Source organism: Acipenser ruthenus, chromosome 2, assembly GCF_902713425.1.
Source record: "Acipenser ruthenus chromosome 2, fAciRut3.2 maternal haplotype, whole genome shotgun sequence".
Classification (NCBI taxonomy): domain Eukaryota; kingdom Metazoa; phylum Chordata; class Actinopteri; order Acipenseriformes; family Acipenseridae; genus Acipenser; species Acipenser ruthenus.
The window spans coordinates 6,131,449-6,149,380 of NC_081190.1; the positions used below are offsets into that span (position 1 = coordinate 6,131,449).

The 17,932-nt window shown below is 37.6% G+C and overlaps 1 protein-coding gene across 1 annotated transcript in view; it reads left to right on the forward strand.

Moving 5' to 3' along the window:
- The window catches only part of LOC117404139 (uncharacterized), a 428,486-nt gene that overhangs the window by 142,498 nt on the left and 268,056 nt on the right, over positions 1-17,932 (forward strand). Inside the window, exon 6 of the mRNA XM_058987371.1 lies at positions 15,308-15,432. Coding sequence (XP_058843354.1) covers positions 15,308-15,432 — 125 coding nt within the window. The remainder of the gene's footprint in view (positions 1-15,307; positions 15,433-17,932) is intronic.

The window sequence follows — 17,932 nt, forward strand, 5'->3', positions numbered from 1 at the left end:
TTATTTATAAACAAAAATAAACAGTTTACACTAAACACAATAATAAACAAAAGGGCACATTGGCCAAAGAAGAATAACACAAACAATTATAATACTTCTAAACAAACAAGTACCTTGTTCACTGGCTGGTAGCATTCGCTCTTAGTCTCCTTAATTCTTCTCTAAATTCTGAGCCCGGAGTGGGTCTTTTATACTGTGGTTGGCGCCTTAATTACCTATTAGACAATTACCTTATTAAGGCTCCAGCCACGAGCTACTTAGGATGGGGGATTCAACCCCATCCATGCCAACCACATTTTACGAGTCCGGCTTTTCGCCAGTCTCAAACAATAAATAACGTCGGACGGCTTTCATCCGTCCGCACACAAACACAATAATATAATAATAATAATAATGATGATGATGATGACGATGATGATGATGATGATGATGATGATGATGATAATACAACACAAATATACATAAATAAATAAATATGCACAAGGGGAGGGCACCCCGTCACAGTGGTATAGAATAGGGAATGGCAACACAACGTTTAATCACAATTTGGACTGCCTGACAGCATACAAATCAGATTCTGTTGAGAATAACAGTGTTTGAAGCTTGGATCATCCAACACAGAAAACTAACCAGCAGCCAGTATGCAGCATCACTGCATGCTGTCGGTCGTATACAGGTGCATTGCTAGTAAATTAGCAGAACTGTGTTGATTCAGTATAGGTACATATCATTCAGATTTCAATGTTTTGATCTCTGAAGTACAGTATGTGTGCTCCACAATGAAAGCTAATAGTATGACTTGATCTACTTGTTGTTATCATAAACAGAATGCTTTTATTATTGAAACTGTAAAGACACATTAGGACCGACCCAGTGCAAACCTTAATGCAATGTTAAAAATACATTAAGCTACCACACCTTTAAAAGAACGTTACCTGTATGAGAATCCCTGAGCTGTTCATCATTCTTTTTCCCCACGGTCAGGTCACCTGAATCTTGAAACACTTGTAAGTATGTTCTGACACATCCCCAAGTCATGCGTTAGCACCTTTCGCTCGGTGCAGGGTGTGAACAGATATCTTCTGGCAGCTGGCAGCAGGGAGCAGGCAGTGGTCAAATCTTTGCCATAGCCTTCTGACTAGCAAGACAAACACACAGTGGCTTCTTAAAGCCCCGGCTCCGTGCAGCCGTGTCGTCTCAGCCTGCCATCCTCAGGCTATCCTGCTTGACTATTTGCACAGTGCCTCTGAGTCACTAAGGTGGCAATTGAACCTCTTCACAGTTTTAAATTGTAAGTGTGTGCATCTCGCACAGAGAAATGTCAAGGTTGCAAAAAAAAAAAAAGAGATGGAGATAGGGGAAGAGTGTGTTTCTAGATCTATTTAGTCCTCCAGGAAGAATTTCTTTCATGCAGGAATTCAGTTTGCTAAAAACAAATAGCATGAAGAATATTTGAATTTGAAATAATGATGTGCTTTATTAGTCTGGAATTCATTACAAGAGTGAAGTTTAAGTTGTTCTTCAATAATCTTATTTTAAAGTGATTGCTTTGTATAATAAATTAACTGTTTTCTGCGGTTACAGAACCAATGTAAATTGTCTATTTGTGACTATGTGTGTTCCTTTGGTTTAGATCATCTAATATATATATATATATATATATAGTGATGAATTCTTGCTTCTGGTTGCTCTCTATGACTGTATTGTCTAGTCTTCCACCCACTACCAGGTATATTTAAATAACAATATAAACAGGGGCAGGCTAATTCTACTTACCCTGAAACAAACTATCCATTCCGTTTTGTTACCTCAGCGTTTGATCTCTTTTCTTTGTTCTCCCCTCTCCCATGGTTCTTCCATGTGATTGTTTTATCTATGTCTCACAGGTGACCTTCATTACCCAAACAATTAAGCAAGTAACCCATTTTGTAAGGCCTTTAGCAATATGGCTGCTGGTTCCACCAGCTCCTTCACCAAGATGGAGTATAGATTCCTCAACCCCAGGGTCCTAATGCCTCCATATTGTGTTGTGAATGTATACTCCATCACATACCCTCCTCCTTTGCACGATCCAGTGGGGTCGGGCTTACAAACTCGGCTTTGTCTGTGGAAACCTTGACAGGAAATCACCATTAATATGTTCCTTCCCTTTCCTATGTTTCAGCTGGTACTCGACACCTTTGCTTAATTCAACAGTCTTGGCATCAAATTTTTCCCATATAAGAACATAAGAAAGGTTACAAACGAGAGGAGGCATTCGGCCCATGTTGCTTGTTTGGCTGTTAGTAGCTTATTGATTCCAGAATCTCATCAAGCAGCTTCTTGAAGATCCCAGGGTGTCAGCTTCAACAACATTATACTGGGGAGGTGGTTCCAGACCCCCACAATTCTCTGTGTAAAGAAGTGCCTCCTATTTTCTGTTCTGAATCCCCTCCTAATCTAATCTCCATTTGTGGTCCTTGTTTCTTTTTTCAGGTCGACATTGTCTATACCTTTTAAGAATTTTGAATGCTTGAATCAGATCACCACGTAGTCTTCTTTGTTCAAGACTGAATAGATTCAGTTATTTTAACTTGTCTTCATATGGCATGCCTTTTAAACCAGCAATAATTCTGGTCGCTCTTCTTTGCACTCTTTCTTGAGCAGCAATACCCTTTTTGTAGCGAGGTGACCAGAAATAAACACAATATTCTAGATGAGGTCTTACTAATATGGGGTGCCATGTTTTTAAAAAAAGCATTCATATTTTAACGTCTTTTTTTCCAGATTTAACTTAAATCTTGTATTTTTCCCCAGATTTATAAATGTTGTGAAAATAAATATTTTTTTTTAAATGTGTACATTCAGATATAATTTATAAATCTAATTACATGATTTAACATTTAGCTAAATATTTAAGTAAATCTTAAATCTCTTAACAAGATTTAATATTTAGCTAAATATTTAACTGGCCAGTTTGTATGCAAATGAGCTCTGCCCGCTTTGTGCTTTCACACGATTTGATTGGCTCTTATAATGTTGACATTTGCATATTCCCTGATTAGCATTACAAGAGCCATTCAAATCGTGTGAAAGCACAAAGTGGGCAGAGCTCATAAATATTTAGCTAAATGTTAAATCGTGTAATTAGATTTATAAATTACATCTCGTGCACAGTGGTGTATTATTTAATGGCTATGTAAAGTACGCTTGCTCAGCGGAGTATTATTTGAAGGCTATGTAAAGGCATGGTATCACCTTTTATTATTAGTAAGATTGTGTTATTCTTGTCTTCTGAACATTTCGAAACAAAACAAAAACAAAGCAGCATTGTGTCTCTTGAGTAGGAGCCCCATCTGATCAAAGTAATAAATGAATTAACCTGAGCGCTGATCATTTCTGGGTCAGTCACTCGGGGCATCATTATTAATGTAATTGCCCTTAAGATTTGAACCTTCCAGCCTAATAAAAAGCTGACTGACTCATCAACTAGAGTGCATCATATCTCTGTCTGAAATTAGAGTTTGGCAGCTGCTTCTGTCACTTGTAATTTAAAATAAAATTTCTTCATAAGTCATACGCAGCTCATTAAAGGAACAGAATATAGCTCGTCCTTCGGGTGCTTATCTGTTTTCCCTCTTGAACTTATGAGTTTTATCTAATAGCTTTAATCCATATTGAAATTAATATGAGGGAAGGAGAAGATGTGAATTGCAATAGGGTAGCAATCTGTTTCTCATGTGCCTCCGTATACATAGGAATATAGGCTTGTGACAGGGCGAGAAGCCCTGCACATGAAAAGGGGGCGGGGCTAAGCCCTGCCATAAATATTGTTTACAACAGGGTACCCCTCCGCCCCTGTGCAATTTATTATTTTGTATTTGGTTTGTATTATTATTATTATTATTATTATTATTATTATTATTATTATTAGTGTTATGATTTATTTATTTATAAATGTGACGACGGAGTCGTATATTTTGTATTGTTTTACAGTGTGGATGGGAAGCCCCATTCACATTAAAAACCTTGTGCAAACGGTGACCATCTCCCGAGTTAATTAATTGTTTAATTGTTACTAATCGGGAGATGGTCACCTGCATATAAGCCTGCAGCTTTCTGCACTCGTGGTGGGTGTTCGAGAGGAGGAACGAGAGCCAGAGAAACAAAAACGAAAGTTAAAAGAACAACTAGCTTAAGGATCCATGAAGGCTGCTGCCCAGCCGGACCTTAGGGTTGTATTTAGTGTTCGTGATTTGTTTTGTTTAAATCTTTTGTTTCGCTCTGTGAGCAGTGTGTTTTTGTTTAAACGTTTTATTTTAGTTTTGTTTTAATAAACGGCCCCGCAAGCGTCTTTTGCGCTGCAGTACTTGTTTGTTTTCCTTCCTGCTTCTGGCCTGACGTCGCCTCGTCAGCCATCCTGTCACACCCGGTGTCCAGCGTGGGATCAGACTGTTTCCCACGCTGGACACCGGGTGTGACAGGACTATTTTCTACTCATGGAGATCTTTGCATGGAGCAGTGTCTTTTTCAGTGATGGTAAAAGGTTTATAGATATATTTTATTTTATTTCCTATCTTTGTAGTAAGCTATGACTACAGTGTATTTTTTTTTTAAGTCCATGGACATACTCACACATCATCTGTGACATCACCTACTTCTGTTCAAATTATTAATTTCTTAAAGGCACAGTGCTCCATTACATTTGAACTTTAATCAAACTCAAGGCTAGCACATGTAAACAAACTAGAATACTAATAAAACATGTATGAATGTTTTAACCATTTTAAAGATATTAACTTTTAGTTTTTAACATTTGGTTACTCTCATAAAGTACTTCAACATGTAGGCCTACACAGAAACAATATTTGAAGCCCATATTCTCAGCATGTAGGAACAAGCCCACCGTTCCAGTACAAGGGAGCACAAATTTTATTTTGGCTATACCGTGTCAGCATGCCAAGCGGTCCCCTCGAAACCTATAAATCCGTGTAGATAACTAAATTACGTAATAATGGTAGCCTAACTATCATCTCAGAAGCGAAGTTTTTAAATTTGCTTTGGGTTTTTGACAGAAGTAATAATAATAATAATAATAATAATAATAATAATAATAATAATAATAATAATAATAAAATACAACTACCCAACTCTGTCCGTTTAAAATTTTTAAAAAATCTGCAATCAACTTTTCTTTTTTTTTTTTTTCACGGCACTGGATAGCATTTCATTCGACTTCTTGTTGTATGTAATACATGTACCAGTGCTGATCCTGACGACAATGTTACGGTGGTTTTTGGATGTTCTATTCACCCATTTATTATTATTATTATTATGTTTTATTTTTTAGTGCAACCCGAATGGTGTTTCAAAGACAATTCTGTCTCCTGTGTCAGTGAATGCCCACCACCCTCTCACAACACCAAACATTCATTTTACATAATAATAACAACAAATACAAAATTATGCAAAATACGCACAGGGGCGGGGTGCACCCCCCCCCCCCCCCCCCACCCACTTGCTTTAACAGTAATGAAGTGCCATCTTCTTAGCTGTGTTAGTTTGATGTATTTATTGTAAAGGAGGCGCTGTTAAGAAGACACAGTGTGTTTATTGAGTGGCGTTGCGCATGGTTTTCTTCATGCTTGTTCATGTTTTCTCTTGTGGTTAAATTCGCAGACCGATAGCCTTCGTATCATATGTGGGAGTCGAGTGTTTCAGGGATCAGGAATGCTGGTGGGGCTGTTTTCTTGAAGAGAGCAGAGCAGAGGAGTAAGCAATGTTTTGTCTTCTCAGTCTGAATCAATATCCCAGTCTTGAAATGCATTGCTTCTTTTACTCAAGTACACCACAACAGAAAACAACACATTTCATGTTATTTAATCCAAGCTGGTAAAGGGAAAATTCCAACCTAGCTAAAGTGAGAGCCTCCGATCCCACACTCTGCATATTTTCCATGCAGTGTTCATTAGACTTCAGCGGGATGATGTCATGTAATTTGGACAGCATGCAGCATGTTGAAGTCACTCCAGTCTACTGCCTTTAATAAGCACTGGACATTTGTACTGCATTATGATGGCTCAGGGAATGTGAGCATTTCAATTCATCTATATCATATCTTCTTATACCTTCCTAGTCAAGCAGTAGTTCCTGAAAGCCACAGGTCATGGTCAAGCATTCACATCCAACACAGTGGTCACTACTGGTACATTGTCTCAAGATTAGTTTTAAAAGTGGCTGGTTACAAATACAATTAAAGGGTAAGTGAAATGAGTTAAACCATATCTAACCCTGTTTGCCTGAGCATAAAGTAATATGCTGCAAGCTGTTTAAATATTTTCCTGGTATGATTAATACTCCCGTCATGCTTTAGAATAACGCCTCATCTACAAATGAGCTATAAAATTATTTTAAAAGCATGGCGTACATTATAAAAAGTAAATTGCTTAACCAAACTTTTATGCCTCATTATTATTCAAATAAGCTGTAACATCTGTGTGTCAAAAAGTTGGCTAATGAGCTGCAGGTCCTATCATTATGCACATTATGTTTTTATTCCCTGGATTATCTCATTGCACTGACATTTACAACTTGATAACATTTACCTGTTTTTAATTTTAGTTTAAGCTGTTAAAAGTGTGGGTTGAGAAACAGTTATAGTACATTAAATGCGTAATACACTTGTTAGTTTGTAGTTGAATCAACAACTACGTTTCCAGATGTGAAAGAATGAGGTACTTGTTCCAAGCGTGTTAATTCACTACCCTCAAATAAAAATACCTCAACAATGAAGGGGGTTTCACTCTTTTTTTCTGTTAATTAATTAACACTGTAACTCATATTGCCTAAGTGGCACAATGCCATACACTTCTCATGTGCATTTCGAATGAGGCAGGTGACTTTTTTAATGTATAAGATTTATAACATTGATGCAGGTTATCGATTTGTCAAAAAGAAACATCCGTGACTCCAGGAGTTTCTACACACGAACACATCTACAGTGCGTCTAGGCGTCTTTAGTCAACATAACGCTAAACTTAAGGGCAATGAAATTAAATGAATATATATATATATTTCTGAAATCCAAGCCAAATGAACACAACATTTTAATCTCGAAGTTCTTTGTTTACACAAAATAAATTATAATTATTAAGCAAAGCAAGGAATGATAGCCCAGGACATACACCCCCTGTGCCATTCGAAGGCTTACAGCAATAACCAAACAACAACCTAAAGCTTAAAGCATGAGTCCAACCCCCTTAATGATAAGTTTGAGTGATAGTGAGCTTCTCATATGGATGTTTGTTTTTTTCTGTAGAAACTTGTGACTCTTAACTTCTTGAATTTTGTTCAAAAATGATGGTGGGGGAACAAAAAATGCAGTTGCAGATGAGTATAACAAAGCATTCCCCCAAAGCACGAAAAAAAAACGACCCACGTGCAGATCTACCCTTATAAACATTTCCCCATAGTAAAAGTACAGCAGTGTAATAAAGCACAGTGACAGCATAGCAGAGCATAGACAAGCATTTTGAAACACAGAGAAGTATGGTAAAGCATATTTACAAAAAAAACAAAAAAACATGGCATATGGTAAATGCATAACCATGGGAAAAGCATGGTAAAACAGCAAAAATACTGCGGTAAACTTTTATAAGGGTATGGACACACATTTGCGTGATTTTATGTGCTAGTCAAACACCCTTTAGCAGCACTGTACTGTGCACTAGGTTCTATTCAGTTTGACCAAAATGGCAGCAGAGACATTTCTTGTATCATTAAAAAGGACTATTTGTGTACCAAGTTAATGAAAACAACATTGAACAGTGCATTGCTGTACTTTTGTCTATAAAATATGTAATACTGGTGACACATCTCCATCAAAAAAACATTGCTTTACAGCACCTTAATGAAAAAGATAACTGTACAAAACTGGTAGGACAAACATTGCAAATAGCAAGTGTGTTCAGGCAAAGCATCCAGAATAAGCACTTCCAAAATGAGCTTTTGAACCATTTCAAAGCACACCTGTTAGCCCATAACCTCTGTTATAAGATTCATTCTTTTTTAAATTCTTTTTAGGAATTCTAGTGTTAACATGCAGCATACAGCCTTATAAATTACTTCTGTTAATGTCTTCAATAGCGGTTGTCCAAACTTTAGAAATATAAACAGTTAAGAAATATACCTCTTTTAACGCTGTTCAAGAGGATTAAAGCATTGCACAAAGCACATTTATGTTTTAACTGTCACAGGTTGGCTTAGAATCAAACATTTTATTGTCAATCCTCTGAAAACATAAATTGTCTAAAAAGTTGTTTATCTGCAACCCAGGTGAGGGGTGCAGCAGGGTTTGAGTGCTAAACCTCGGTCATCTGGAGGGTGAATATTAAAACTATTTCCAGTGTATATAATACATTGGGAGCGCTGGTTACTGGATTAACATAGAGAGGCAGTTACAGTGTTAAACACAATGTACACCTATTGCTTTTCACTAGTACATGAAACATATAAATAGCACTTGGTTTTGAATCTTTTGACTGCCATGCAAATAGAACACTTCGGTTCCTCCTGTGCCGCTATGAAAATGGCTCGTTTACATCATTCCAATAAAGACAACCTCAAACTATGAATATAATTTAAGAGAACACACTGTGGTGCAGTGACAGTATGAAAATTCAGACTGCAGCAACCAACCGAGTAGAAACCATGACCAGCACTGTGAAGTTAAAAAAAAAAGTTATTGAAAAACAAAATCCCAATAAGAAAATCCTGGTTCTGATTAAGATATTGTACATGGTTGAGCTAAAGTTGATTTTAGTAAACACATGCTGAAAACATTACAATTATAGTTAGAATTTTGCTTGTATTTGCAGACTACCAAATATGTACTTTTTTCATTGAAGCAAAACTATTCCCCATAAAACCAGGATTTCATTCTTTCTTTTAAACAGTGAAAAATGGTCCGCGAGTGGCTCACCTGGTACAAGCACAGCCGTGTGGTGTGCAGTGTGAGTCATACAGCGCAGGTTCATGTCCTAACTGTGCTTAGTGGGGATTCCGAAGGGAGCGCCACATTGGCTCTGACACTCCCTTTGGTTAGTGTCTGGATGTAAAAGAGGAAACTGGCTTGGTCGTGGGATCGGAGGACGCCCACTGAACCTTCAGTTCTCCTGAGCTGTGTGGGGAATTGCTGCAGTGAGGGTGAAAAACATTATTGGACATTCCAAACTGGGGAGAAAATCGGGGTAAAATAATTGGTCACACTAAAAAAAATAACTAAATACAGGAAAAAACATTTTTGAAAAGGTTTGTGTGCTGCCAGCATATGCTGAAGCCAGATAAACATCCATGCTCTTTTTTTGATAGACTGCCATGGGATTCATCAGTTTTGCAGATTTGTAGGTACTTGCAAGTAGAGAGAATGCACACACTGGACTATTATAACATGAAAGACCGGAATAAAGACTTATTAGCAAAATATGTGTCTCATTTTATAACTCTGTTTATTTTAGTACAGCTTACTGTCTTATGAATGAGTGTTTAAAGATGGCCTTGATTTTGTGTTGGAAGTAAGATGCTGTTAAAGACATTGGGGAGGATTTTGTTTCATCCCTCACAGCTGTGTGGATGCTTGGACCATCACCAAACCAGCTGGAAATCCCTTTCTCACAAATTCTGCATGTGTTAACCATGTGCAGTACAGGTGAACTTATTGTGTGTGACAGGGTGGAGGCTGCATTGTGGTTTTAGCTTTTAACCTCATCTCACCAACTGGGGACTGGACAGAATGTATCACATAACCTCAGCGATCAGCTGCAGCCAATCTATGAGATCTGAGTCACAGCACCAATGTAACAGGGCGGAGGCTGGGCGTGAACCGGAGACCCTGTGAAGGCAAAGCGAGGGTCTAAACCACAGTGCAGTAGAGCCGGGCTCGTGTGCCTTCATGATTTTAGAGCTTTTATCCTCATCTCCTCTCCAGCAAGGGACAGAATCTGTAATGGCAGTGTGTCACACAACACTGCCTGTTAACACTGCCTGTTACATGTGCATTAATGTGATTTTCTGGGAGAATTCTGTGATATTTGCGATATGTGAAGGGACACCACGGTGTGTAAAAATGTAAATTACAGAATTGAGGGTAAAAGCTGCAGAATGAGACTTGCCTTTAAAGACAAGGTCAAAACCTAGTGAACGTCTTCAATTTAGTGCCTTTTTAAAGTTAATCATTGAAAGAAAAAAATAATGCAAAACTCAAATTTTGTACTGCCTGAAAAATACGAGCCATATAAAAAATGTCTTTGAAGCAGCATTGCATTGTCAGTATTGGCACATACGGCCTGGCACTGCAGTTGACTTTACTGGTGCTGTGCATTCCTTCTCACTGAATAGAAACCATACACAGGAAAAGATCTTCAGTTGTTTTATTTAATAACCTTTAACAGAGTGGTATATTGAATTTGGCAGCAGATCACAGTAACTTGTAATCAGAGTCAATGTAGTAATTAGCCTTGTAAGGCTTTATTAGAAACAGTATAACTGGAACTATGCAATGAAGAGTTCAAAGCTAATAAGACATTACACAGCTGGCAATGACTTTTCTTACAATTGAGACAAAGATTGTGCTACAATGAGGGTTTGGTTTTGTTAGCCTTGCTCTTACTTCAGTCTTAATAGACCCACAAACATTTCCGAGCAATTGTGATTTTATTTTTTTATTTTCAATACAATTTGTTGTGACTTTTGCTGTTTAGGTCTGTTACTGAAATCAACTGCAGCTGCTGTATATGTTAAATACATATGATACCAGTACACATGTTTCCTTTAACTATTTGTAGTGCAGGCATATCCTTATTTAGATAGGGGAATTTTTTTTTTTTTTTTTTAAAAGCCCAATTATTTTACTCCCCTTTTTGTTCCCAGTTTTAGAATGTTCAAATATGCTCTGCTGTCGCAAGCAATTCCCGAAAACATGTCAGCAGAAGATCAGCCGGCGTCCTCAAATCCCCAAGCCACTCCCCTCTTTACACCCAGGAGCTCGACAGCACTTACTGGAGGACACAGGCCAGCCCTGCAGGTGCCCGCATGAGCTCACCAAGCACCTGCACAGCAGGGTCCTCTGCAGCGCTGTCTGGAGAAACAGGTCCTGACGATTTTGTCTCAATAGCACTCTGAGTCAAAGCACTTGGCACAGCCTGACTGTATGATCCACCCAGCACACAATGCAGTCATGCCTTTTCCAGGGGACCCCCGAGATATGAGAAGGTCCACATACCTGTACGAAGATGGGTGTATTTATTAGTATATTATTTATTAGTATAGTAAGAGAATATTATTTAGACCTACCAGTCAGGAGACGCATCAATTCTGAGCCAGGTTCATGTTTGTGTTTCAGCCATGTACATACGTGGGGGTCCAGTACAGTATTGTAAAAGCACTGGGGTACCAAGGTACTGGTACTTGAAACTGTTGTGCTTTTCTAACTGCTGAACCTATTTTTGATATTCTTGGAAATGAGTTAAACCAGGAACCATAAAGTGCCCAGTCATAGTTTGGGTTTAGTTTAATATGAACAAAATGCTTTTATTCACCCCAATTCAATCTGATGGGACCCTGGGGTATGGAAAAGATATTAAAGGTTATGCTAGGAAAGATTGAGACTGAGCACTTTTTAATTTGTGCATGATTTTAATCCCAGCAAAACTTGACATGTGGCTTGTCTTAAATTCTGAGTAATGCCATATTATTTACGTCTCATATCGGAATAACCAGACTTTTAATTTTAATATATATATATTTTTAATGCCAAGACTTAAATGTAATGGCTGCAGTAATAGCCTTCTTGTTTAAAAAGCCTCATGTTCATTGTTACATTCTGTAAGCTGTCCTCAATAATTCCACTGTCTCTAGTCAGTTTATTTGCCAGACCTTTCATAATATTTTGCCGTCAGGCTTTGGGGGAGCAAATAAGTTTAATATGTGTGTGTATCTATATATATATATATATATATATATATATATATATATATATATATATATATATATATATATATATATATATATATTATCATTTGAAGGATGACTCATGTTTAATCATCAATACTGCTAAAAAGTAAAACACTCACTGTCATCACTTTATATGAAGCCAGAAATGTGATCTGTGGCCATCTTAATAGTTTCTATGTATACATAACTCCTTGGATTGTGTTTTCAAAACTCCCCCATTTTAATAATGATGTTTAAGGACTGTTTTTGTTAAATATTTCAACCCCCCCCCCCCCCCCCCCCCCATGCAACAAAACTATACATTGTACATAATCACAGTGTTTTTTTTTAATAAGATGTACTATTTTAAGTCCTAACTTGTGAGTTATTTTCAAGTTATTTTTGTCACATACATATTTTAGTTTTAAATGCATGTAAAAAGTAGTACGACCAGAAGGGGTTTGTAGTCAATTTTGCTATGATCAAATGTGTTATAAATATAGATCTATTGGTACCTTTATCATTCTACTTATGAAAATAAAGTAAATAGCTTAATTGAGCACTTGGATCCTACTGTAATAGCAAGTAATTACCATTTATTAGTATATATTAGTAATGGGTTGTCAGATATAAAATGGTTGTTTTCTTTCATGTACACACTTATAAACAGGAATCAACCAGTGTGTTAAAATGTAGTCCTAATTTATTGTTATGTCTTCTCTTTATATTCCGTGAGGAAAGTGTTTGTAGTGTGATAATACAATATACAGTATAACATAATGTACCCACTATCTAGGAACTGCCAAAATCTTGTGGCAGTTCCAAAACAAGATAACTGGTGTCAGTTGGGTCCAGCCACAGACTATAAAAAGAGAGCTTGCAGTTTCATTAAGGGGGTTATCTCCAGGGAGCTGGTTTAAGAAGTTGCTGTGAGAAAGAGAGGTATTGTGTTCAATACTTATGAAAGTATGTGTTTGGGATACCCGTAAACAGTTCAGCTGTCTGCCGATAGTTAAGGAACTTGATGAAGTTTTAGTTAGCACTCCTGAAAGGAGTTAGGTTTTGCTTTGTTTACTTTGTTTTGTAATAATAAATATACAAGCACCACCTTGTTCAAAAACCTTCCTGTGCTGTTGAAGTGCTGTTTTACAGAAAAGATGAAATATATATATTATTTACAACCCCATCATAATTTGATTTGTACAAATCCAAAGGTGACACTTTTGCTTTTCGCTTGTTTTCTTTTGTGCATGCATTGTTTCAGCATTAGCTGCCCTTATGTATATATTCTGCTTTTTATTTTTTAAAGGCCTTATTCAGATTTCCTTCTCTCTCTTTTGTAAGCCCTTTTACCATATACACTGTAAAGCAGTAATTGTGCCTAATTACTAGGGAGGTCTTGGGCCATTCTGGTACGACTGTGAAACTACAAGGATAAAGGGACGGGGGGAGAGGGTTGAGAACATTCTGGTACGACTGTGAAACTACAAGGATAAAGGGACAGGGAGAGAGTGTTGAGAACATTCTGGTATGACTGTGAAACTACAAGGATAAAGGGACAGGGAGAGAGGGTTGAGAACATTCTGGTATGACTGTGAAACTACAAGGATAAAGGGACAGGGGGAGAGGGTTGAGAACATTCTGGTAAGACTGTGAAACTACAAGGATAAAGGGACAGGGGAGAGGGTTGAGAACATTCTGGTACGACTGTGAAACTACAAGGACAAAGGGACAGTGGGAGAGGGTTGAGAACATTCTCGCACGACTGTGAAACTATAAGGATAAAGGGACAGGGGAGAGGGTTGAGAACATTCTCGCACGACTGTGAAACTATAAGGATAAAGGGACGGGGGAGAGGGTTGAGAACATTCTCGCACGACTGTGAAACTATAAGGATAAAGGGACGGGGAGAGAGGGTTGAGAGCATTCTCGCACGACTGTGAAACTATAAGGATAAAGGGACGGGGGGAGAGGGTTGAGAACATTTGAAGGCCTGGCAGTAATGATGTACTTATTTATCCTTTTTGTATGAGGACAGCTCATTACAACCTTAAAGAAACCACAGAACAAAGACGAGTAGGGAGGAGGTGATCTTAAATATCCAGGGCTTAAAACAGTAATAATAATAATAATAATAATAATAATAATAATAATAATAATAATAATAATAATAATAATACAAAAACATACTTGAACAGAAGCGATGGATGCAATACAGATGACAGATGCAAACTGCTGACAGTTTTTCCACAGCACATTTAACCTTAAATTCTAACTATGCTTTCAATGTGTTTTGTGCCAACAATGCTTTTATCATATTTGAAATAAAAAAAAAATAATTGCAAAGATCACAACTGATGGAAAGTCTTCTTTTTAGTATTTTGAAAACATATTTTCATTTGGAAATTGTAGCGGCCATGTGGAACTGTTATATGCCAATATATATGATACCATATGTGTGGCACAAGAACAGTGGAAACAAAGCCCAGTACATGGATTACAATGTTGTATGGATGTCAAAAAATATTTCTGCATTTCAAATAAGTGAAACGCTTACTACTTTAGACTAGTCAACTCTGAACATGAGCAAAAGCACCATAATGAACTAATGGAAATCCAAATACCCTTCAAAAGTGATAATTTGATCACTAAAATCTACAGAAAAATACAAAAACTTAATACACACACAACTTTTATCTAAACAATACTGTGGCAATAAGATATGGCATAATTACATTACATATAGAATAATGTAATCAACTGCTGTGCAAATATCTTCCATTGAAGGGTTCTGTGACATAATAAATCACAGTGAAATACCCTTGGGGGGTTACCAGTTTATTTGCTTGTAATTTACAGTAGAAATGCAACATGCTGTTCTCCTCCCCGAACTGACAATATTGCACACATGAATATAGAAAAAACATTGCATATGTGAAAACACATGAATAAAGCATTGAAAAAACAAACAAACATATCTCTATGCCTTGTTGTAAATGTACACCTCAAAGAAAATATAGTGCAAACGTTTTGGACATTCCAAACCATGTAACACAACTTTTTAGAAGTTGGAATGCAATTTTTTTTTTTTTTTGCATGTTCTAAGATACATCCATGTATACATATAAAATATGTAATAATGACACAATAGTTCTTACTGTAATGTATGTCTTTTTAAAGTATCAACCCCATTCCCACCCTAAAGAACCCCTCCAGTGTTATCTGTACATTTTGAGAAAGAGTCCCTCACATGAGGCCATTCCCCATACTAAACAGCCCGGTCTTGCTTACCTTCTAAAATGTGTTGAAATGAACTTAATCCCTCTTCTTTCTTTTGTAGAATAAATGATTATGGTCAGATTGGCACAGATGCCCAAGAAGATGCCACAGTGCCTCGTATCCTTGAAGACTTTGATAACGTCTCTAAAATAGCCTGCGGAGCCAACCACAATCTAGCTGTGACAGGTAACAATGCACAAAACGGGAGTTTTGCAATATTTAATGTGTCACTTTGGCTTTATCTCAGTTCAGTTATTATTATTATTATTTATTTCTTAGCAGACACCCTTATCCAGGGCAACTTACAATTGTTACAAGATTTCACATTATTTTTACATACAGTTACCCATTTATACAGCTGGGTTTTTACTGGAGCAATCTAGGTAAAGTACCTTGCTCAAGGGTACAGCAGCAGTGTCCCCCACCTGGGATTGAACCAACAACCCTCCGGTCAAGAGTCCAGAGCCCTAACCACTACTCCACACTGAAAGCTTATTTTGATTTTGTTTTCTAAGCTCTTCCCCCTGAAGCTGCACACTAGTGTGGTTTAATATGCAGCCCCAGTTTAGAGTAATCTTCCAGATCCCTTATACATGTCTGGCAAGGCACATTTGCATGGCAAGTGTGCAGTTTATCATGCCTATACAAGATACTATGCAATTACCACAGTTTGCCATGGTTAATCACGGTTTTTCATGCTTACAGTAGATGCTATTTAACATACTTTCCTGTGCCTATATTGCTTTAACTAAGCTTTGCTATGCTGCCATAGTATACTGTAGTAAACTAGGAAGAGGCTTCCACCTTTAAGAGTAGTAGCTTCATACAGTATGTCATTTAAACTTCTGTTTTTCTAGTCTTAGTATTTTACTATTAACTGCGTTACCAAAGGTATACTTGTTCAATGTCTTACTGTATATCTGTCACGTAAGCCACAATTCAGGTGTTGTAGGCCGGTATAGAAGCTGGTTATTCAAAACAGGGACGCACAGGTTCTTACTGCATTCAGGCAGGTTGTTGTAATGAACAGGCAGAACTTGTTATTTATGAACAGCTGTGTTCCTCAAAGTTTAGCTATTTTACTCAATTACAAGAAAGCAATTCAGAAATTCCCGTCGCAATAGACACTGCTTCACGGAGCTGACAGCATGGAGAGAGAATGGCCCCTGTGCCTGATCCACAACAGTCATTGCCTGTTACATACATTTCAAGATTCATTCGGGCTATGAAGATAATCGAGGCAGTCGACAGTTACCCTGCAGCTGAATGGATTTATGATAGCACTGTCAAGAAAATGAGCCGAAATGACACAGTAGCTGACTTTAGCTGCAAATAATGTGATAGGCTGTACAGTGGTTCTACAGCAGCTGCTGTCATTGCAGGTAATAGGCTATAAAGAAGGCTGATAGCAATACCTGTCATTTCTTAATGGCTGACTTCACTGAAGAGCTTTTGTGGCCTTTAACATGGAGATAATAGAAGATACAACACATTTTACAGCTTTCACGTTGCATTCATAATTTATCTTGAGAGTATTACCACAACAAGGACAACACCTGTCAGGCTGAGACACTAGAGCAAAGAGGCCCAGGCTGGGCCAGTGCGCTTCACAAGGGCTCTTTGACTATCAGGGCTCACATTCGAGAAGGCTACGAGACCTACTGGTTTGACATGCAGACTGGGAAGGCAGCAGGTACTGTGTTGAGATCCCCAGCAGAACCCCTGATGCAATGTGACCCTGAGTCACTTTGCAAAAGTGAAGTTCAGTGCAACCCCACCTGTAAATCACAATGAAAAAAATGGGTTCACTTCGATATGTATTTTTCATTACAGGTTTCACATTCTTATCTTTTACTGAATATACCCCAGTATACTGTACATATATATGTGCTGCCACTGCCAACTTACGGATGCGAAACCTTGACTCTCAATGCAAAAATGACTCAAAAATGACAAACGACTCAACGGAGTATGGGAAGATGCATGCTGGGAATAACAAGAAGAGACAGGAAAAGAAAGGAATGGATAAGAGTGCAAACAAAAGTATGCAATGTTATTATAAGAGCAAAAAAACTGAAATGGCAATGAGCCGGACATGTAGCAAGAAGAACAGACCATCGCTGGACCAAGGAGATACTAGACTGGATCCCAAGAGATATAAAGTGACCAAGAAGACGACCTCCAGGAAGACGGCAAAATGAAATTAGGAAACACGCCGGAGCAACGTGGATGAGGGACGCAGCAGACAGGCTTTTGTGAAAGAATCCTGGGGAGGCCTTCATCCAAGCAGTGGACTGAAAAAGGCTGATGATATATTTATGTATATATATATATATATATATATATATATATATATATATATATATATATATATATATATATATATAGTACATAATAATTCAAGCATTAATAATTGACCACAGCATAGGTTAGGTACTTAATCGGCATCAGTTTTCTACAGGTAATTGTGAAGCATGTTAAGGCTATTATAAACCGAAAAACTGTTTTCATGGAAGTTTGTTTGTTTGTTTGTTGGAAGATATTTTTTTAAGTGTGTTTTTAGGCACAGTAACATTTTGCCCTGGATTGCCGCTTAGGGTGCTTGAAATTTGTTTTGCTGTTTTTAAAGCGAGTTTTAAGATTCGAAAGTCCCATCAGCTTTACAGGACCTGTGGGTTTAATTACA